Source organism: Cnephaeus nilssonii (genome assembly GCF_951640355.1).
Source record: "Cnephaeus nilssonii genome assembly, chromosome: 12".
NCBI lineage: Eukaryota > Metazoa > Chordata > Mammalia > Chiroptera > Vespertilionidae > Cnephaeus > Cnephaeus nilssonii.
This window is the reverse complement of record NC_137083.1, coordinates 20,480,187-20,503,550: the sequence shown is the minus strand read 5'-3', so window position 1 is coordinate 20,503,550 and position 23,364 is coordinate 20,480,187. Positions and strand designations below refer to the sequence as shown.

The 23,364-nt window shown below is 42.6% G+C and overlaps 1 protein-coding gene across 1 annotated transcript in view; it reads left to right on the top strand.

The window, feature by feature from the left end:
* The window catches only part of SCIN (scinderin), a 51,864-nt gene extending 34,159 nt beyond the window's left edge, over positions 1-17,705 (top strand). Inside the window, exons 8-16 of the mRNA XM_079785599.1 lie at positions 474-689; positions 1,926-2,047; positions 2,760-2,850; positions 7,194-7,364; positions 11,537-11,714; positions 11,992-12,113; positions 14,815-14,892; positions 16,416-16,476; positions 16,883-17,705. Of these exons, the coding sequence (XP_079641725.1) occupies positions 474-689; positions 1,926-2,047; positions 2,760-2,850; positions 7,194-7,364; positions 11,537-11,714; positions 11,992-12,113; positions 14,815-14,892; positions 16,416-16,476; positions 16,883-17,010 (1,167 nt within the window). The 3' untranslated portion in view covers positions 17,011-17,705. The remainder of the gene's footprint in view (positions 1-473; positions 690-1,925; positions 2,048-2,759; positions 2,851-7,193; positions 7,365-11,536; positions 11,715-11,991; positions 12,114-14,814; positions 14,893-16,415; positions 16,477-16,882) is intronic.
* The last annotated feature ends 5,659 nt before the right edge of the window (positions 17,706-23,364 follow it).

Genomic DNA, 23,364 nt, shown 5'->3' with positions numbered 1-23,364 from the left:
CGTGCAAGAATGGGCCTTCCTTCCCGATGCCAGCACTGCCTTCGCTCCGGCCCAGAGCTGCCTTTCTGCCTTCCCATGCTGCCCAGAGGCCCGGAGCGGGTGGGGCTGTGCGGAATGCCTGCATCGTCGCCAGGTAACGACGCAAGCATCCCGCCCCGCCCCCAGCCGCTTTGCGTCTGCATATGCAAAGTAACCCGCCATCTTTGTTGGGTTAATTTGCACACTCACTCCTGATTGGCTGGTGGGCATCATGAGGTACGGTCAATTTGCATCTTATTCTTTTATTAGTGTAGATTATATAGGATAACCTCCCCTTTTGCAGTCATTTAAGGATCCCAGCTCCTACGTTTGCTTCTGTCATCACCAAAACCAGGACAATCTTTTCATTTCCTTACTTTCTTCTTCACTACTAGATTAATGTTTTCTTTCAGTCTCTTATTTTTTGTTATTATTATTATTATTTTAAATTTCAGATTCAAGTTCTTCCAGAAGGAGGTGAAACACCAATCTTCAAACAGTTCTTTAAGGACTGGAGAGATAAAGATCAGAGTGACGGCTTCGGGAAAGTGTATGTCACAGAGAAAGTGGCCCAAGTAAAACAAATTCCATTTGATGCCTCAAAGTTACACAGTTCTCCACAAATGGCAGCCCAGCACAATATGGTGGATGATGGCTCTGGCAAAGTGCAGGTACTTACCTTCTGTTTGTGGGCTTGTTTATATCATCAAGCCCATTTATGCCAGTATATGTGGAAATATAACTTCAGGGAAATACAAACTTGGTAAAATGTGAATTTTACTTATGAATAAAGATGGTTCAAGACTGGAAATTAAGCTGGGAACTGGAAGCTAGAAGAGATGTTATCTGACCTTCAGGTCCATTTTATAAAGCAGATGTTGGTATTCCAAGAAGTCAGGTGGTTTGTGCAAGATCACATAATTGTCATCTTAGATCCGACATGGAACCCCATCTTGTTTCTTGAGTCAGAACTGCTCTGGCTCTCAGAACTGGGGTTGTCTGCAGAGGGGTGTTGCCCCGAATGTACCAACGACTATCAGTTTGTCCTTCCCTCACATGTTAGAGGCATTCACAAAAACAAATTAGACATGGGTTATGTGATGAAATCAGATATTTTTAGAGCATTCAAATTAGTTCATTAATTATTCCTTAATTTTTTTACAAAAATGCTAAAAAAAATTCCTAATAATTTTCCTAACTGAAATCTCTTCACACTCAGTCTACTATTGAGTCATCTAACTTCATGACAACTGGGTGATGACTTACCTCCTTGAGGGCATGAATTGAATGTTTTCTCTCTATATCCCCAGGGCTTACCACAGTGCTTGAACCCAAGTAGATAGTAAAGAGATTTAAGTTGTTTTTCTTCCTTTCAAAGACGTGAAGTCGGAATCTAAGCCGCCGTACAGCGTTGAGGGAACTGCAAACGAAGCAGTGCCCCTCGTGGCTGTTGTCAGGGGGCTCACAGCTCCTGGGTCTGGCTCTGTCTCCTGCTCAGATGCCCTTTTCTGGAGCTGAGCACAGCCATGCTGTCCTGTGGCAGATGTGTCCTGGCTACCGCCCCATGTCAGGACACAGCATCTCTGAGATGTCCTGCCCTGCCACCCAGGGCTACTGAAGCCCAGCTCCCTCTAGGCCCTTGGGTTAGCCAGGCCTTGCTGCCATTTCTCGGCTCACCGGATGGTGTGGGAAGGCTTCTATTTGAAAGCACATCTCTCCACCTGCTCGTCTCCAAATTCCTATCCTGCCCCTTTATAATACAATAACTTTTAAAATAAAAAATACTAACTTTTATTGTTAAAAGTTATTTAGTAATAGATCTAGACCAACTTTTAAAAAAAACTTCTGAGAAGTATTATTAGATCAAGAAAATGCTAATTTGGGCACGCATATTCCATCCCTTTCAGATTTGGCGTGTGGAAAGCAATGGTAGGATAGAAATTAACCAAAATTCATATGGTGAATTCTATGGCGGTGACTGCTACATTATACTCTACACGTATCCCAGAGGACAGATTATCTACACATGGTAAGTTTCCATCTGGCATAAAATCTCAAGTTTCATAGAAGCCAGATATTGCTCCCAAGTTAAATTTCATGAAATTCTATGCAACATAGGATAGAATTGTCCTATAGTTATCCTAGTGGGATTTGTATAGCTTGTAGTGTTTCCTTTCAATATGATTTTGACTATATTTTGTAGCTTCTGCCTACAAGTAGGAAGCATTAGAAAAGAACCATTCTCTCTAGTCCAGGAAAAAGGTTTTGATATGCAAGGGGGAGTGTTCTCCTAGTGGATATGTAGCTCATCTCCTGTGCTCAGACATTCGGTGCTACGCTCATGGAATATTCATGGAACAATGAAGTGCCTCTGATATCCAGCCTCGTAGGATTGGCTCATGTTCTCCTACGCAGATGGAGAATTTTCATTATGGATATGGTTTCCCAAAATAGGCAGCTCCAACATAAAGCCAGACAAACCTGATTACTCACCTAAGTTATAAGGAGCTAAGCCCCCATTTCTTTATCTACACAATGGAGATAAGGATACCTACCACATGCAGTTCTAGACAGTACACAGGACAAGTCACGGCTCCACGTTAGTACTTGCAGAAAAACGGTGGCTTCTACAGCCACATCATGTGAAACCACAACAACTCAAGTCTCTACTCGAAATGGCTGTGTTAGAAGGTTTTAAAACTTAAATATAAGCTGATTTGTTTTGCTTGGGTACCCTCCAGGCAAGGAGCCAATGCCACGAGAGATGAGCTGACGACCTCTGCCTTCCTGACTGTTCAGTTGGACAGATCCCTGGGAGGACGTGCTGTGCAGGTTGGGATCTTTTTACGAAGTTCAAGTTCTACTACCCAATGTCGAGTTTAAGCCCCCAGCCCAACTTGGGATGGGAACTTGACCTTTTCTATCTATTACTTTTTTTTCATTTTGGAATTCAAATACCTCTACTCTTGTGCCATAGCAATTCTCTCAGACTCGAGAAGAGAGAAAGGAAACAAAATAAAAAACAACAAAACCCAAACATACGATTAATAGACTGAAGAGCCTGAAAGGATCTTTCCTTTAGAATCTCATCATATGTCAATGTCCGTCCCTGGACATTAAAACTGTGCTGAGTTACCAGGTCCAGCTGTTGTTAAACAGATGTGATAAGGTAGATTATCCCCCCACCCCCATCCCTGCAAAGATGTCAGCATCTTAATCTTCTGGACCTGTGAACATGCTATGTTATAAGGCAAAGGGGAATTAAGAATGGAGATAGAATTAAGGTGGCAAAGCAGCATTTCTTAAAATAGGAAGATTATCCAGGATGACGGGGTAGATCCAGTGTAATCACAGGACCCTTACAAGTGAAACAAGAAGGCAGGCGGAGTTAGAAGGAGGCAACATGAGAGAGACTCAACCAGCAATTGCTAACTTTAAAGATGCAAGGGGCCCCCACCCAAGGAATACAGGCAGCCTCTAAAAGCTGAAAAAGACAAAGAAATGGATTCACTCCTAGAGCCTCCAAAGGCACGTAGCCCGGGGACACCTGGATGTCAGGCCAGGGAGACTCGTTTAGGACTTCCGACCTCCAGAACTCTAAGATAAATTTGTGCTGATTTAAGTCACTAGAATTATAATAATCCTATCTAATAAAGAGGGAATATGCTAATTGACCCTCACACCGTCACAAAGATGGCGGTGCCCACAGCCAATAAGGAGGGAATATGCTAATTGACTGCCCCGCCCTTAAAGATGGCAGTGCCCACAGCCAATAAGGAGGGAATATGCTAATTGACTGTCACGCCCTCAAAGATGGCAGCGCCCACAGCCACAAGATGGCAGCACCCAGTCCCCTCAGCCCCGCTGGGGCAGCAGGCACGCGTCAAGGCTGCACCTACCTTCGGAGTCCCCCAGTCCCCTCAGCCCCCCAGCTGCCCAGGGCTGGCTGAGGCTTGCGCTGCTGGCAGTGGCAGCAGCAGAGGTGTGATGGGGCATCGCCTTCCCCTGATTGCCGGGTTGCCTCCCGCCCCTGAGGGCTCCTGGACTGTGAGAGGGGGCAGGCTGGGCTTAGGGACCCCCCTCCAGTGCATGAATTTTCATGCACCGAGCCTCTAGTTTGTTATAAAAGCAATAGGAATTAAATACAGCAGTATAAAACAAGCACAGATGAAGATTTTAATTAATAGAACAATGTTTTACACTCTCCCAAATCACAAAAGTATGTAAGGAATGTCTGATGAGAGTATAGACCCTTACTTTTCCCTCTGGGTTCCAGAATTTTGACTGACACAAAGTCTAGCAAACTGAGAGGGGTGGGGAGTGGAGGAGAGGGAGAAAGAAAAATAGGAAAGAAAGAGGAGAGGAGGGGAGAGAGAACAGGAGGGAATAGGAAAAGAAAGGGGAGGAGAGAGGGAAAAGAAGGGAGAGAAGGGAAAGGAAAGGGATAGGAGGGAAGAAAAGGAAGGAAATCACGGAGGAGGAAAGAGGAGAGAAGAAAAAGGAGAAAGGAGAGAATAGTGTGTGGGAAGAAAGATGGATTCTTTATTTGGATGTTTAACCAAAATAAATTTTTGGTTAAGAGTGACTGAACCCAAATTCTAAACGATGTCCATATGAATGAGTCAACTGATATATCTGTATTTCTATGTATCTCTATATAGTGCATGTATGTACCTATATCTAGATATCTAGATATATCTACCTACCTATTTATCTAGAGAGAAGTAGACTGAGACAGAGAAAGAGGGAGAGAAATATTGTACTGACTAATCATAAAAGTTTGTGTCAAAGGGACCATTTCCATCCTGGTTTGGCCTTCTTTCCTCTTCTCTCAAGTTCTTCTTCTCATGTTTATGGCAGAATATTTGCTACTTGTTTCAGGACCCTTAGTAGTAATCACAGGAAATTCTTGGTCTCGGCTTATTTAATTCCTCAGTGTGTAACTCAAATACAGACTTCAAGGAGGTTTGTTACTCTTCAGTGTGCTCCAATCTGTCTGTCTACTCTTCTTACCCCAGGAGTGGCACTGGCTTGTTCCTTGCCTATCCAGCTCTCTTCAGTGTGTGTGTTTCTCTCTCCCTCCCTCACTTTCTAGCTGAATCAGCTCACACTGCCTGGGTATTTTCTCTGGCAGGCTTTGGGAAAGGAGTCTGCTCCCATTGGTGGGGAAAAGCATCTTCCAGATTGGGGTTTAGACTGAGAGCAGGCACTGGTTTGGCCAGCATAGTAACATTCCTGATACAGTAGCACGAGGCATTCCCTTCCCAGGAATGTGTCTTACTAACTTCCTCATGCCTAATGTCAAGTGAGCAAGATTCTATGTGGTATACGAGTTTTTTTATTTTGTTTGCAAAGCTTTATAAATGTGTAACTGCTTCTTAATAATTAAATAGGTAAGTCAGGTACTTGAGTACATACAGTCTAAGATGTGGAGGCACAATTTGATCTTCCAGCTAGTTTCCTTTTTGCCTTGGTAGTTGTAGATAGATATACTATAAAACAAGTTAGTCTATATGTAAAGGTGCATATTAACTTTTTAAACAATGAAATTTGTTAATTTTTAATTAAATTAATAAGGTGATTGAATTTTTAAATATACTGGACTCTATTTCACCATGAAGTATATTCTTTCCTTGAATTAAATATTTCTAGCTAAAAACTGGCATCATCTATGCCATTTATCTTTAACATATTCCTTACCAAATTATGTAAAAATTTTGAAGATGTTTATTATGCATTATAAATTCCACATTTCATGGTCAAATATTTGAGATACCCAGTACATTTATTTCTCTTGTTAGCCAGTTGAATCCTAAATTGACAAAGTGGTAATGTGTAGTTTAGTCACTAGATGGCAGTAATTTACAAAATGCATAAAGTCAAGTTCTTAATTGCTGTTTTAAACATTCTGTAGAGTACATTAACAGTATTGAAAATTCTTCAACTTACTTTTTCTTTCTCATTTCACAGGTAGAATGAGTCTTAATCAGTGGTCTTCTTCTTTTAGGTTGGCAATTAAGGTTTTCTCTATGTTGTGGGAAGTGCTAAGCCAGCAACAGGGTTAGGTACTCCTAGCTAAGCGCACCCCAAGCTTTGAGACTCAACAGACATTTTCATAATTTGCTACTCACTTATTTGAATACCTACTCATTGAAGGATATCCGTGAAATTAATTATTGTCAATGCTCCCTAGGCCTCCCTACAATGGTTTATGCATCAGCATTCCTACTACCTTGGCTTCTAGAAAAGGATGCAACAGAGGAGGTGGGAGAGCATTTAATTTTAGCACAGGGCAGAATAATTGACAAAAATGGGGGACCAGCACAAAATTTGAACAGTTTATATAAAAAATGCATCCATGATTTATGCAAGAAATAGAACGTGCATTTCTAATGCAATATCTAGTATTAAGCTAATAGGTGAAATTAAATAATTTTCCATTTATTTTCTTAAATTTTCTTATCCTGAAAAGTCTTTATAATGTATTTTCAAAGTGTTTGTGTTAAACAAATTTTTACCATTTCTGAAGTTAAGTTTAAAAATAGAAAGCATATTCTGTTTATTTTTATCTGTTTTTGATGTTTGGATAGAAATCATTTACCTGTCCCCAGATGGCTTTACAATTATTTTTTCATCTGCATTGTAGGGATGTGGAAACTATTAGTATGTTTTAGTGTTGTCTTACTTGTAGAGGCATTTGAATGCACATCTCTTAACCTGAACAAGATCCAAATGATGTGAGAAACAACAAGTATATCCCTAAACATCTGCAAAGTGTTGGTACTATTGAAAAAAGAGTCGTTTTCATGAAAGATGGCATAATGCGTCAGCACTTGGTTTTTTCTCTCCTGGAGGTAGATGGACATCTTTGACATCGTTATGCTTTCTGGAAGCAGAAAGTGGGTGCCGTATGGCGATGTTTCCCCTGAGAAGTGCTGGCCAGGAGTGTGGGGTCTGGAGTAACAAATGTTTCTTAAGTTAGTGAGGAAACTGGGCTTCATGATCATGAATCCACATCTTCTGTCAATCACTGTTCCTTCTGTTCTTGACTTCTGGTTTATTTTTGTTTGTTTGTTTATTTGTTTTATTTTAAAAAGAATAGTAGGAGCACACTTGGAAATACAACCTTCTCTCATGGCACCCTTCATTTTATTTTTTTATCTCCCCTCCCCCAGATTCGAGTCTCCCAGGGCAAAGAACCTGCTCACCTGCTGAGTTTGTTCAAAGACAAACCACTCATTATTTACAAGAATGGAACATCAAAGAACGGAGGGCAGGCACCTGCTGCCCCCACGCGTCTCTTTCAAGTCCGGAGAAACCTGGCATCGATCACCAGGATTGTGGAGGTAATGTCACGCATTCAGTAAAACCACCTGAGCCCCCAGCAGCTATGAGCCTTTAAAAGTTGGCAAGAACACCCCCTTCACTTTTATAACGAAGCTGGTATTCACAGTAAAAATACTAAAGGCAGGAGAATTGAATCACTAGTTAACTCCAGACACGAGGCTGCTCACATTTGTTAACTGCATTATACCAAAGCAAATGGATTTTAAGAATAACGTAACAAATCAAGCTGTCAAAGGCATGAGGCAGCTCACGCTCCACCTTGGAAGGCCTGGGGGAAGATGGATGGCGGGTGGTGATCAGATGACCACACGGGGGAATTCGGGAGGGAAGCCCCTTGTCCGTATGCCTGTAACGAATGTGGGAAACAGGCTTTGCCACATTGGGCCAGACCATTACTCAGTCTGACAGCAGCTGTGAAAGAAATCAAACCCCATATCACAGTGTCATCAGACAAGAAGGCCTCCAGAGATGGGCAGGGCCAGCAGGTGCAGGCTTTTAGATGGCCGAGTGCTTTGACCTCTAGGATGATCTCTCATATCTGGCTCTCAGTCACTCTTGAAATCCAAGTCTCCCACATCATCCTAAACTGCCCTTCACACCCTCCTCCTCAAACATGGACCCTCTGCCAACCCTTCCTCTCTGCACAAGCCATTCAGCTGAGCCCTTAAAACCGGGTGGGTCATAGCATCTCTCCCCCTGCAACCTCTTTCTAAGCCGCCCTCTCCCTTCATGCTCTACTGTCCTCGGAGGAGACAGACTCCCAGGCAGCCCACTCAAGTAGAAATGGTGTTTTTTCTCCCATGGCAGGTGCAGTGACGGCGTGGAGGAGGTACCCTCCCCGCTTATCCTATGACTTCTCTTTGTATCGGACTCTCCCTCCCCCAGCCCCTTATGCTGCCATCGACTGAGCAGCCAGTCCTTCCTCTCTTAGTCTTTGATGGCGTCAGCCCGGCCTCACTGTCCCCATCACTCTGGCTTCTCTCATCCATGCTTGTCCTTGAGCCCATTTCATCTCACACTCACCTTGCCATTGGTGGTAAGGGTAGCATCTCGGGTGTTGTTTCAGACTAATCTCTGGCAAGCAGGCCCTGTCCTTCAGCTCCTTTACTCCAGAATGCGCTTTCAGCAATTCTTCAGTCTCATGCCTGAATCCTCAAACCTTTTCTGTCCACCACGCCCTTCAGGCCCTCCTCTCTCTCCAAATCTCCAACATCCTGCTCTCTACAGATAACAGAATCAGAGTTCACAGAGAATGTAAATGTGATCACACAAAAATCACCTCTGCACCCTCCAAATTCACCAACTTGTCTGCATCTGGATATTCTTCCCAGCTGTTTTATGAAATAAATTTGAATAGTTAATTTATTTACATTTAATAATATTTTATAATAGTTATTTACATATAAATACAAAATCATTTTATACATTCATACCAATCTATTCTTACCCATAAATTAAAAATAAATAGTAATGTTTGTGTAAAGGATATATTGGCAAATAATTTAATGCATATTTATTACATAAAGTAATAAAACATGTCCTAGCTGGTTTGGCTCAGTGGATAGAGCATTGGCATGCAGACTGAAGGGTCCCAAGTTCGATTCCGGTCAAGGGCAAATGCCTCTGTTGCAGGCTAGATCCCCGGTAGGGGTGTGCTGGAGGCAGCCAATCAATGATTCTCTCTCATCATTGATGTTTCTATCTCTCCCTCTCCCTTCCTCTCTGAAATCAATAAAAATACGTTTTTTTAAAAAAAAGAAATAAAACATGACTCCTATTAAAATGTGACATCTGGGCTTCCTAGGGACTTCTCTCGATTTTTCTCTGACCCGTGTTATTGTCCCTCCTCCAGTTCACCGTTATGGCAGTCAGCACACTTCTCTCTCTTCTGTATTATCAATTTATTCTTCTGTCCTGGCTCAGTTATTTCAGAATACAAACATGCCTCTAAGAGACTCATCCTCTCTTTAAAGACTGTCTCTTGACCTGGACCATCTCAGTGGCATCCTTTCTCTGCCCTCCTTAAAAGCACAAATCCTCAAAACCCATGTCTTCACTTATTCACCTTCTCTACTCTATTATTCTCTCTAAGCCACTCCCCTCAGGCATCCATTCCCGCCGTCCCACCTGCCTTCGGCCTTCTCTGATCTCACTTGTCTTAACCTCCCACGAGCATTTCCAGTCTCTCTTTCCTGTGTTTTGTTTTGGTTCCCGCCCCCCACGAGGCCTCTGAAACTCCACACTCACCAGGATTTCTTCCAAACCCCAGGGCCGCTCTTCGCAGGGCAGCCCTGCTGGATTCTCGGCCTCCACTTGTCCCATGAGCACTTGCGTGCTCCCAGGCCCAGCCTTGGCTCTCTTCAGAGTGGTCTCATTCAGTTATGCAGTTTAAAGGCCATCATATGTATTGAGCTCTTCCAAAATAGTCTGTGCATGCCTTCTCCTATTCAATTATGACTAATTTTTAAAGAATCTATCGAACTAAAAGATGCGTAGTCTCTCATCTCTGGGCACCCTCAGTTGATTTCTGATGGAAGAGTCGGTGAGAATCGTTGCCTTCCTGGTTTCTTCCCAGTGAACACTTCTCTCTGAGACATGGTGGGCTGCTTGGGATACAGCTCTTGCTTCCCCTGGGCCTCCCAAACTGGCCACCACATTCCTAGCCTCTCTGAAATGCGCTAATGGAAATCATTGTTTCGTCTCCTGGGAGACTAACACTTTGTAACATTCTATTTTGGAATGGCTTCCCTGACCCCTCACCGTTCTGGGCCTGGGTCTCTTGCCACCTGTCTCTCCATCAGCCAAGTTCTTCCTTCTGTCCCGATGAGGAGACATTTGGAGTAGAAATCAGAAGTCATGATTTCTATAATTCTGTCATCATATCGGACAGATTCCTTTGAGCTTGGTCCATGAGGTCTCGTTCCTACTGAAAGAGGACAGTAAACGCATCCCCGAATGTTCCCCACCCCGGGACACGTCTTTAATATTCCCAGCAGCCATTCCTTCCTCCTTAACTGCTCTCTGGGGACAGGGTCCTGACAAACCCGGTGAAATCCTACTCTGCACATAGTCCATGCCTTGGTCTGGTACCTCAACGTGGTTGGCCAAACAGCACCATTTGGCACAGCTTGATAACCAGCTCCCTCCTGAAACGCTTCCTTCACTCGGCCTCAAGAACAACACACTCCTATGTTCTTCCTCCCTCGTCGCTCCATCTCAGTCTTGCTCACTCATTCTTCATCTCCCCGTTGCCGCACGTCACATAGAGTCCCACAGTCATGCAGAAAATGATGCACACACTCGCAGTCCCACCGTCACAGCCAGGGGTCCTCACAGTCACTCACACCGAGTCCCAACATCACCAGGTCCTGGACACAGAGACACAAGCCCACCTGGACACTCAGGCTCCCTACCTGAGACTCTGCACGTGCCAGTTCCTGCCCAGAGGCTCCCCTGTTAGCCCCAGTCTCCAGCCAGAGTCTGGGCCCACCGGGGTCCCTTCACTCCCCTGTGGCCACATGGAGCGAAGTGTGTTCACGGGGCTGATCCAACACAGTGGCCACAGCGTCTTGGTTGAAAGGAAGGGGCATGTCAGTGTTGTGTTTTTAATCCCCTATAAATAGTCGTTTATAATTTGAGCAATAATTTATCTGAGCCTGGAGCACTTTTTAGTGAACCTATGGTCTTCTCTCTCTGCCTAATTTGGACTCCAGTCCCTGTTTTGTGATTTTAAGGTGTCCCTTTGGTTATCTGATAACCCTCCTGTTTAGCAGGGGAGAGAAAACTGAATGGCTTTGCTTTATCTGTGTCGTTTGTAAAGATTATGGATTATGCCCTCCTTCCCCGCCCCCCCCCCCCCCCATTATAGCCTATCCTTGTTCTTACGGTCCCTTTGAATATTATCTTGGTTATTTATCACTGAAGGTTGGCTAATTTTGTTCTCAGAGCCCTGTGCTCCTGTCTGTGGGCAGTTGAGTTAAACGCACACAGACCACAGTGCTCCTGCCCTGATGTGTGTAAGCCGTAGTGGTGTCCCCGTGCTGCCTGAACGAGCTTTCGGGAGTCAGGACAGAAGGCTGGGATGGTTGTGCCTGTCACAACTCCTCTGACATGTTTATTGAGGGGGCAGCACCGCGTTTGACCCATTGTATTGTTTTTCTTCACACTGTAGGTAGATGTGGATGCAAACTCGTTGAATTCCAATGATGTTTTTGTCCTGAAACTGCCACACAATAATGGCTACATGTGGCTAGGAAAAGGTGCCAGCCCCGCGGAGGAGAGGGGAGCGGAGCACGTGGCCGGTGTGCTCAGATGCAGAACCACGAGGATCCGGGAGGGAGAGGAGCCAGGTGTGTGCTGGGGGGCCTGGGCCACTCACCCGAACTTACACTTGGTAGGATTGCTAATCATGGAATTTATTTTTTTCCATGACTAGTTACTTGGTAAAGGTTATTGGTGGAGGAGGGGGCGTAAGAATCCATTAGTTGCCAAAGTGGGTGATGACACCTGCTGTATTTAAATAACTTCTCAACATGAAAGTGGAGGTGAGATAGTATGTGTTAACGTAACGCAGTGGCAGCCAGAGGCTCCTGGCCATGCGTCGGTAACTCCGTGTGTCTTCCACAGAGGAGTTCTGGAATTCCCTCGGAGGAAGGAAGCACTACCAGACCTCTGCCCTGCTGGAGACCCAGGCCGAAGACCACCCGCCGCGGCTGTACGCCTGCTCCAACAAAACCGGACGGTTCATCGTAAGTGTTTTGGGAGAGGCTTTCCGGCGTTGGCTTTGACCCTCTCCGATGCTCTGGTTCTCAGTTTTCACGTACCTGCAAACCACAGGTGATCCTCTTCCCTGGACACAAGGTGGCTCTCAGAGTCAGTGACGTAATGGACGTGAAAGCACAGGGATATTGGAATGTACTCTATAAACCAAGCTGCTCTGGAAAATACCAGCTACCACACACCGGTGTCAGCACGCATGTGGATGGATTTGCTAATGGAATAATTTGACACTTCTTGTAGGCAAAAAGAGTCGTTTCTGATCCAACTACGTAAATGTTACCTTTCAATTTCCTAGGGAAATATAAAGTTTCACCAGGTTGACCAAATAATATATATTACGGAAATATAATCATTGGGCAAAAATCACAAAACGCTTTATACCCACTTGCAAAGTAACAGAAATCAGGAGGAATGTTTTATTTCAATCATTCACAGGCTTTGAATGCCAGGAATTTGGAAGTAAAAGTATTGATGTACTAGTACAAGAGTGGTTTTGTACTGGGCTCTGGAATATTCTGTGCTGGTAGCCCATTATCTCAATTTAACTATAGAAATTCCGTAATTAAAAAAGTTGCATCCAAACAACTTTTCAGCACATGCTTCTATAATTTGCATTAGTATTATTTGCTAATATTGCTAATAACATGTTTGTTTTAAATGAAGATATATTTTACAAAAATAATATCTAGGCTTTGTTCTTAGTCAAGTGTAAAAAATCTATTAGTCTTTGTGTTTATTTTATTTTTCCTTCGTGCACATATTTAAAAGAAAAAAAAACTTTTCCTCTACACTTACTCATTTTCTTGTTTGATATTTGGAACTCTCACTTCCTTCACAATTTAAAGAAAGGGAGTGTTACTAAAAAGTGTTTCATCTTGTCACCATCAGAAAGCAGGCTTTGGACATGTAGATTCATATCTAAAGGCACCAGAGCCCACTGGTTAAAAGCACAGCTTTTAGAGCAAATCTGCCTGTGTGATATTACTTACTTGGTGATATTATTTACTGGCTGTGTGACCTTAGGCTGCTTACTTACCCTCTCTGTGCTGTAGTTTTCACATCTGTTAAATGGGTCTAATCCTAGTATCTTCTTCATAGGGTTGTTGTGAATATTAAATTAGTTGTTGCATATAAAGGATTAGAACAGTGCATAGCACAAAGTAAGTAATATTTAAGGTTTTTGTTTTTTTTTTAACCTTTATGTGATTAGCAAATATTCTGTTAAAAGATAATGTAAACAAATTCCTTGCCCTTTGTAAATGGTTAGCTTTTCATTTGCTCATTTGTTTTGTTTTTTTGTATAACAACCTCAGTATCTCATACAGCATACAGTATATGTACTGTCTCGCTCAGAGGGCTACAGATCACCTAGGATCAGGTTGATGTGGGCTGGGCACAGCTGGGAGGTTCTCCGTTGGCTACAGGTTAGGTTCATGCCTGTGTTTCCCATGACAGACTCCAGGGCCACAAGAGGGCCCCTGCTGAGTCACATTGGCTAATATGACATAGCCAAGGCCACAGTCCACTCTGCCTACTCGACTGTACTGCAAAGTCACATGGCAGATGGAAGGAGTGAAGAGTTGGGAACCATAACCCAATCTACCACACTTTCCTAAGGATCAGGGGGGTTTTATCCAGAATTCTTTAAGCATATTGAACTTTTCACTAACAAGTGTGGCTCAGTTTGTTGGAGCATCATCCCATATAGCAAGAGGTCATGGGTTTGATTCCCAGTCAGGGCACATACCCAGGTTGTAGGTTCCATGCCAGTCAGGGTGCAGTCCCCATGCATAAAGAGGCAACTGATCAATGTTTCTCTCTCATATCAATGTTTCTCTCAACCTCTCCCTTCCTCCTCTCTCTAAAAACAGTAAAAACGTATTTGCTGGTACTGGATGTGTTAAACTAACCTTCGCAAACTCTTTAATGTTAACTATAGAGAATACAGTTTAACCCAAAACTTTGCATATGGAATATTATGTTATAATTTCATCTTATTGAGAATTGTTGATTTATAAAAATGACCAAACCTATTAATTTTATTAAAACAACCTTGACCTACAAAGTGAAAGAAGTTTAATACCCAGACCATAAACTCAAATGTGTCGACATGAGAAATGTCCAAATCTGTAGAGAATTTTTACAAGAGTTTGAGCCAAAACTGACAGCATGTGCCAGGAGCAGATCTCAAATGCTCCTGAGAATAGCAGTTGTGCAGCAGCTTTTATGCATTGGAAGTTAAGGAGGGAACGCCAGGAAGGTTACATGGAGGTGAGAAAAAGCAAGGTGGCGACTACATTACAGGATCGGTAACAAGGTTATGTTACCTACAGTCAAGACCTCCTTTCAGGAGTATTGCTTCTGGCATTTCCAAGCTGTGTTAACCCAGATGCACAAGAATAATGGACAGCGCTGGCTTAAAATTTTCCCTAAAGAAGTTACAGGTCTGGAGTGTGGCTGTCCACTTGCCCAGTTAGAAATTCATGATCCGATCACCCTGTGTGGTTACTACCCACAGAACCTTTTTCTTTTGTCCACAAATGCAAAAAAACACACAAATGTCTTTAGAGACTTTAGGAAAGCAGCATGAATCTGTGAAGCAACTTGTCTATATATTAGAAAAATTACTTCTTGATGGTTTGGTCATAAAAGTGTTTTTGTACATTTCAGATTGAAGAGGTCCCAGGAGAGTTCACCCAGGATGATTTAGCAGAAGACGATGTCATGTTGTTAGATGCTTGGGAACAGGTAATACTATTTTTTATTCACAACAAGAGAGCGTACATGTAGCTGGGAGCCGCCAAAACCTGCTTTGAGAAGTGGCAAGTCTAATAATACATCGGCCTATGGATTTAGGCTGTATTGAAAGGAGACAACACATTTTGGGAAGTTGATATCTTAATGTAGAAATAATTCCACGGTTGTCAACTTTGGCTGTATGATTTTAGGCAAAAAAACTTTATTTTTCATTTATTTGTTGAAAAATAAAGTTTTTTTGCCTAACTTGTTCATATATTTATTTAGCCAACTAATAAATGCATTAGTTGGTATCATAAGTGGGTACAACAGGAGTACAATGCTGTAGGGGAGACTGAAATATTCACAATTTCTCTTGAAATTTGACAACTCACAGGAGACTCTTTCCCTGGGAAAGAAACAGACACAGAATAGTTTTGAATTTACAGAGTAAAGACTGCCACTGTTATGTTTATTTTGGAGAAAATTAATAGTGATTTAACATGGCACACCGATAGTTTTTTTTTAACCTCCATTTACTATTGTAAGTTAACAATAATAATAAAATAAATATATTAGGAACTAAATGACATGAACAGTTATGAAATAGTTGTCTGAATTTGGCCTACTCTTAGAGTCACCCAAACAATATCATAGGTCTGCTCTTAATTGCTAAGTCATTCAGTTATGTTACCCCTTAGATTCTTGTTAACTAGACTTACTGTTGTGGTGATCATTTCACAATAGATACAAATACCGAATCATTCTGTTACACACCTGAAACTAATATAATGTTATATGTCAGTTATACCTCGGACTTTTCATGTACACTAACCCAGGCTGTCGTGGCTTGTTCTCCACCCTGCAAGCAAATATTCCAGCCCTTTCAGTATGAACTAGAACACAATCAAAACTAATTTGACCAAAACTTTCCTGCCAACAAGTGGCTTTAAAATGATTTCCATATAAGGTAATTCAGGAGAATTTTTCAGCATTGAAGTGCGCAACCTACATATTTAAGAAGGAGAAGGATACATACAGAATATATTATTATACCAGTTTAAATAAAACATCAGTATTTAATTATTCAAGCACTTTTACTAAATTGTTAGAGAATACAATGCTATAGGAGAACACAAAGCTTCGATCAGAAGTTCCTCCAGGGAGTCTGCAGTGCCCATAGACAAGCCCAGGATAACATGGGGGTAATGATTGTCTTACACACCCCGGGGGAGAGGGCAAAAGAAAATTAATCAATCCCTAAGTTGTTTTTGAGAGTGTTCATTTTATTAACTGGAAAACACTATATAAACACAAAATATCAGAATGTGAAATCTGGACTGAAACTTCTCGGGATAGAAGTTGTAGGCGTCTCCTAAGAAGTGTAGACCCGGGAAAGTGGTTGAACGTCTGCACAATTGTGTCCACATTTCTCACTTGTGAAGATTTAAAGAGCAATGTGTGAGGAGAACTTCGCATGGGGTCCACCACTGAGTCAACACTCCTCCAACAGCATATATTGTTTCATTTTTCAGATTTTTATTTGGATTGGCAAAGATGCCAATGAAGTTGAGAAATCAGAATCTCTGAAGTCTGGTAAGCTAGATATCAATTATCCTGAAATTTTTAATTCACTTACATTTTTTTATTATAGATATAGTAAAATCTATATAATTGTTATAACCTAGGTTTTTTAAAAAAAATTCCTTTTGAACGATCCTGGGGTTCTTTCCTGGCACAATTTTTGTTATTGAAAACATACGACTATGCCATAAGTATAATTCCATAAAGTTTGGATTTTTTTTCAGGCAATAATGAAACTCTCATGGTACATTCTATAGTAGATGAGAGAAATGTATAAATAATTGTTCATATGGAACAATATTTGACTACTCGGGGACAAGGAAGATTTAATTTGTTACATTTATTGAAAAACATTTCACTCTGTAGCTACTTTAATGGAGACTAATTAAATTTTATTTGTCTTTGTACTTCTTTTTAGCCAAAATGTACCTTGAGACAGACCCTTCTGGAAGAGACCGGAGGACGCCAATTATCATAATAAAACAGGGCTATGAGCCACCCACATTCACAGGCTGGTTTCTGGGCTGGGATTCCAGCAGGTGGTAAACTGGTTTTTGGAGGAATAAACAAACATTATGGCTGTCCCATTCCAGTTTGGGGTGGCTGGGGGTGGGGGTAGGGTTGTTTATTTGACTTTAGAAAATTAACCTCAGCTCTATGGCTATTTTTTAATGCCTAGGATTGGTTTGAAATTCTTTTTAAACTGGAATTTTCTGATGTCAATAGATAACCAAAACTAAAAACTTTTGTTATGAACCATTATTGGTTCTGCTTGAAACTGATTTATGTCTTTTTATATGATCTATAAAGGTGAAAAGCTAGGCACAAGCTAGGCGAGTTTGTGGGAAAATGTTAGTATTCAGGAGCCATTAGCCAAACTTGTTCTTTAACGTGCCAGAGAAGACAGCCATGATGTTTCTTAGGTTCTTCTTTCTGTGTTCAAACAAGGAGTGTATTTGCAGTAAAGTTTATGTTATTAATGGCTTTAAAAGTTTTCATTTTTTAGCCAATGTGATTTTGATGCCATTAACTCCTAAGTGTCACTTTCCGGGAGAAACTTCACCTTTTTTGCCTTTTTAAAAGCCTTTGAAAGCACAGCTCTTGCATGACAAAACAATTTGTATTCTGTTCCACATATATATATATTTGAAAGTACATGTTTATCATTCCCAAAAAATATGTACAAAAGCACTTCACTGATACAGTCTTCCATCATTAAAATACATCTTTTTGAAAAAGTATATTTGTTGTGACGTTTTATTCAAATGTGATATGTGAGTTAATTAGATTATTAATTTTAATGTTAAATCCTTTTATGCATAAATAAATATGAATTTAGCATTTCTTTTTTTTTAATTTTAATTGATTTCAGAGAGGAAGGGACAGGGAGAGAGAGATAGAAACATCAATGATGAGAGAGAATCATTGATTGGCTGCCTCCTCTATGCCCCAGTGTAGGTGGGGATCGAATCCGCAACCAGCGTGTGCCCTGACCGGGAACTGAACCATGACCTCCTGGTTCATAGGTTGACGCTCAACCACTGAGCCACTCTAGCTGGGCAATTTAGCATTTCTTAATTCATCCTCATTCAGTAAATAGTCAAAATTAGACAACCTTTCCATGCTTACATAATTATGAAAGATTTTTTTTATTTTTTAAATCGAGCCATTTTATTATTATTGTTATTGTTAAAAAATAAAACATATATATTGCATCCTCAGCTATGAGTGCTTTATAGACCTTGCCTTGCTTCAAATAATATAGTTCACTCATTTTTGAGTGAAATTTTGCGAGACCATTAAAAAATTGACTTCAAAATAGCATATACTGGAAAGGGTATTCAGAGGGATAAAATAAACATATATATTTGTTTTTTAAAGGCACTTAAAATATGCATGAAGAGAAAAATTTTTGGGCCAAAAAACAAATTTCAGCACATTTAAAGTATTGAAGTTATACAAACTATGTTCTCCAACCACAATGTATTAAACTAGAAATCAATAACAGAGATATCTGGCTAATCCTCAAATATTTAGATGAAAAGAGAAATCACAAGGGAAATTAAAAAATATTTTCATCTCAATGAAAATTAAAAGCAGCCCACCAAAATATGTGGGAAACAGCAAGCACAGTGCTTAACAGGAAATTTATAGCATTAAATCCTAACACAGATAAATAGAAAGACCTCACGTCAATGATCTAAATTTCCACCTCAAGAAACTGTAAGAAGAGCAAATTAAACACAAATAAAATAGAGACAAGGGAATGGCTAATACACAAAAGAGGGGAAAAAACAAATGGCTAATATCAGAAATAAAATCAGGGTATCACCACAGAACCTATGGACCCTAAAAAGAAAATATGAAACAGAATCTTATGCCTATAGATTTGGCATTGATGAAATGGGCAAGTTTCTTGGGAGATAAACTACTGAACATATTCAGGAGGAAACAGATAAACCTAAATAGCAATGTACACTCGTATTAGAGAAATTGAGTTCACAGTAAAACACCTTCTGAAAGAAAAGTCTAGGCCTAATCGAGCTTTACGGGTGACTTCTAGCAAGCATTTAAGCAGTGAAACTAACTCTAGACTAACTCTTCCTGACAATACAAGATGATGATAGACGATAAGAGAACATTTCCCGACTCATGTGTGAGGACAGTATTACCCTGACCAAATGAAACAAAAACATTGTAAGAACAGAAAATTACATACCAGTACTCCTGAAAACATTGATGTAAAAATCTTGAAATTTTATCAAATTGAATCCAACAATACAAAAATTAAAGGGGTTCTATCCCAGGCCCTGGCCAGGTAACTCAGTTGGTTAGAGCAGTGGTCGGCAAACTGCGGCTCGCGAGCCACATGCGGCTCTTTGGCCCCTTGAGTGTGGCTCTTCCACAAAATGTCACGGCCTGGGCAAGTCTATTTTGAAGAAGTGGTGTTAGAAGAAGTTTAACTTTTAAAAATGTGGCTCTCAAAAGAAATTTCAATCGTTGTACTGTTGCTATTTGGCTCTGTTGACTAATGAGTTTGCCGACCACTGGGTTAGAGCATCATCCCAATATGCCAAGGTTTTAGATTTGATCTGAGGTCAGGGCATATACATGAAGCAACCAATGAATGTATAAATAAGTGGAACAACAAATCTCTCTCTCTCTCTCTCTCTCTCTCTCTCTCTGTCTCTCTTTCTCTCTCTCTCTCTCTCTCTCTCTCTCTCTCTCTTTCTCTCTCCCCCCACCAAAAAAAATTAATAAATTAAAAAAATTTAAAAAGTGTTTTATCCCAGGAATTCATTTTAACATTTAAAAATTGATTAAGAATTCTCCATACTAACAGCCTAAAAGAGAAAACCAGGTGACCATCTGTATAGATGCAGAAAAGTGCTTGATAAAATTCAGCAACATCCATAAAAAACAAACAAAAAAACAACAACAAACAAACAAAAAAAACAGAGAAAACTGGGAATAGAATGGAATTTTCTTGATCTTAAAAGGGTATCTACAAAAAATGTATAGCTGACATCATATTTAAGAGTGGAAGAACAATTTTTTTTTCCACTAAAATCTGAAACAAGATAAGATGTTTGTTCTCATCTCTTCCCTATTCTCTTGGAGGTCCTAGCCAGTCTATCGAGGCAGGGTTTCTTGACACCATTGGTCTTTGGACAGTTCTTTGCCCTGTGCAATACGAGATGGTTAGTAATATTTCTGGCCTCTGCTCACAAGATACCAGTACCATCCTTCTCTCACTACCCCCACCAGTAGCATCCTTCTCTCCTTACCCCCCACATCCAGTTGTAACAATCAAACATTCAGACATTTCTGAATGTCCCTGAGGCAGAGGGAAGCAAAATTGCCCCCGATGGAGAACCACTTCAGTATAAAGTAAGAGACAGAACTGAAAGCCCTGGGAGTTGGAAAGGAAGAAATAAGTACTTTTGGTGAAAGTGATTTATCTGGTCGCTAATGGTCTTCAAATGCTCCCGGGTGATTATAATATGCAGCAGGCTAGAGGCCTGCCTACTCCGGCCTGTTGAGAAACAAATACAGCTCTCTCCAGCTCTAGATCCTCCCCGCTAGATCCCGTTGTTGGTTGTTGTTTTTGACCAAATGATTTATTGCTATTGCATTACAGTGAGTGACAAAATAGTGTTATCTGTATTTTTAGACTTTATGGCCACCCTATAGAATCTTTGGACTAGAAGGAAAATGAAGATTTTGTTTTCTCATCATCATAAAGCTGTCATCCTTAGTCTAGGCACAGCTAGTACAACGTGTTTCTGCAACCCCACAGGCCCCATTCCCTTTTCCAACTATTTACTCCCAGGAGAAAAACAGCATCAACATTTAGCAGCATTTTCAAAATACTTTTTTTTTTTTTAAATTGGACAATTCTGCCCTAGCCGGTTTGGCTCAGTGGATAGAGCATGGGCCTGTGGACTGAAAGGTCCCAGGTTCAATTCCAGCCAAGGGCACATGCCCGGGTTGCAGGCTCGATCCCCAGTAGGGGGCGTGCAGGAGGCAGCCGATCAGTGATTTTCTCTCATCATTGATGTTTCTATCTCTCTCTCCCTCTCCCTTCCTCTCTGAAATCAATAAAGAAATATATTTTTTTAAAAAATAAAATAAATTGGACAATTATTTTAGTCCAATAACTCCCTATGGTCTTATTACATCTAATACATAAGATAGGATCTTTTAACATTTATGTAGGTGAATATTTCTTATTTTGAGGATTTACAAAAGACAATGAGGATTTTATTTTTTCCACAAAAAAAAAAAAAAAAAAAAAAAAGGAGCAGTAACTACCCATGAATGAGAGTGAGACCAGCAGTTTAAGCAGCTCAGTTCCTGGTGCATGAAGTGATCTGACATCCCCTCGCTCTCAGCTCTTAGGAAGGAAGTTCAGAGGGAGAAAGGCAGGAGGGAGCGGGGGGAGAGGAGGAAACAGATGTGGTAAAAAAAAAACACCGTCTAGTAAAAACAGCAGAAGCCAAATCCTTTCATTCCAGGATGTCTGAAGAAGAGAGCTTCTATGGAGCATGGTTGCAGAAAGGGAGATGTCTCTCTTAACAACAAATAAATTGTGGACAGAGTCACTCCAAGTCAGAGAAGTGACCACTGCGAGCAATTGGCTTCAACCTCATTGTCTCCAGGGGAGAACATACCAGAGAACGTGGGACCAAGCCCGGCTACCGCCCTGGGCCTTCGCAGGCCTACTGGTGCTGTGGCTCAACAGCCTTCAGGGGGTGGGGAGAGCCAGTGAGCACCACCGTCCTGGGTACAAAGGCTACCACCACGGCAACAACATGACAGTCAAGCATCAGCTATGCACCACTGAAATCCAGCCTGTCCTCGCTTTCCTGTGAAGGGCTTGAGGCCTGAGCAGAGCATCTCCAGCACGTGAAGGTGCCCCTTCTTTCCAAGGGCAGAGAACAGCCTCTTCGTGAACTCCCTTTGCTCATTAGTTTCCATCTCAGTCCGTCCTTTAAGCTAGAAAAGACGCTGCAAGCTGTCTCCGCTGGCTTCTGATTGGCACCACGCTACCCACACAACTCAGAGGAGGACCATGTCGTCTTGGTTCCTCCACGGGGCGCGCTCACCTTGCTTCCCTGCACCGGACAGGCGTGACCTTGTTTGAGAAAACCCTGTAAACGCAGGGGCAGACTTGGTCGGTCTCCGTCCCAGAAAGCTCCGGACTGCGTGGGTCTTGCATTGGGTCTTGCAGAGTTTAACCACCGGGTTGGCCACCTTCTCGCGCTGGCTTAGCCTGACCTTGACCGCTTCCGGTGTGGCATCCTCCCGCGGGACCCACCGCTCGCCGGTGACGTCATCACCCCGTAGGAGAGGTGGAGTGACGTCCATGTTATTCACCCTTCCGCTAGGAGGGGCCTCCGACCTCGGCGGGACCATCTCCGGTGTTTCAAATGCAGCTTTCAGAGGGATCACGGAGCCAGGGCTCACATCCTGTCCGGGCTCCAGCCTGCACCGAGCGAGGTCCCGGGAAACCGGCTGGTGCCCAGACCTGATCCCGCCGCCGGTGCTCCAGCTCCCGCCGCACCAGGCGAGTGATCACCGGTCCGGGACCCCGCGGCCGTCCTCTGCGCACCGCTCTGCGGTGTCCCCAACTTCAGTGTCGGCTCTGATGCTTTCCCGCAGGAAGAGGCCGCTGGAGAGGTGCTGGAGGCCCAAGTCCTGGGCGCCCCTCTGGCCCCCGGCGCCCTTGACGGAGCCGGGCCCAGGAGACCCGCGCAGGAGTTGGGCAGCCCTGGCCTTGGCCACGCGAGCTGGCCGGACCGCGGCCTCGAGAGGCACCTGCAACGTGGACCCCTCTGCTCCTGACACCTCCGCGCAGGTGGGGACTTGGTGGCCGCCCCTGCTCCGCTGGGACTGGGCGCTCTGACAGCTGGGGGGGCGGGGGGGGGGGGGGGGGGTCTTGTCCAGAGGGCCCTTGTTTATTGCACTTGGCTTTATTGAACTCCACAGGTGTTTCCTTTTCTGCAAATAAATAAAAGCAAGACCTTCACCAGCAAAATGGTTACAGCTGGCCTTGCTCGCTTTACTGCGCTGCGCTGAACCCAAGCTGCAACGGCTCCGAGGTATGTCTGCGTTAGAGGTGACCCCTGAGTAGAGCGAGGATTAGGGGCCGAAGCCACCACTGCGCACATGCACATCCTTTACTCCCCTATCCCCCTCTGCCACCCTCCCCCCCCCCCCCCCCCCCCACACACACACACACGTATTTTTGATACAAGGTTGGGAATCCGCGGTTGGGAATGTGAAAATACTGTTTTCGGTTTGCAGTTGGTTGAATCTGCAGATGCGAAACCCATGGATACTAAGGCCTGAATGTATTTATGGGGGGAAATCATGCATAGTAACTCCACGCTGTTC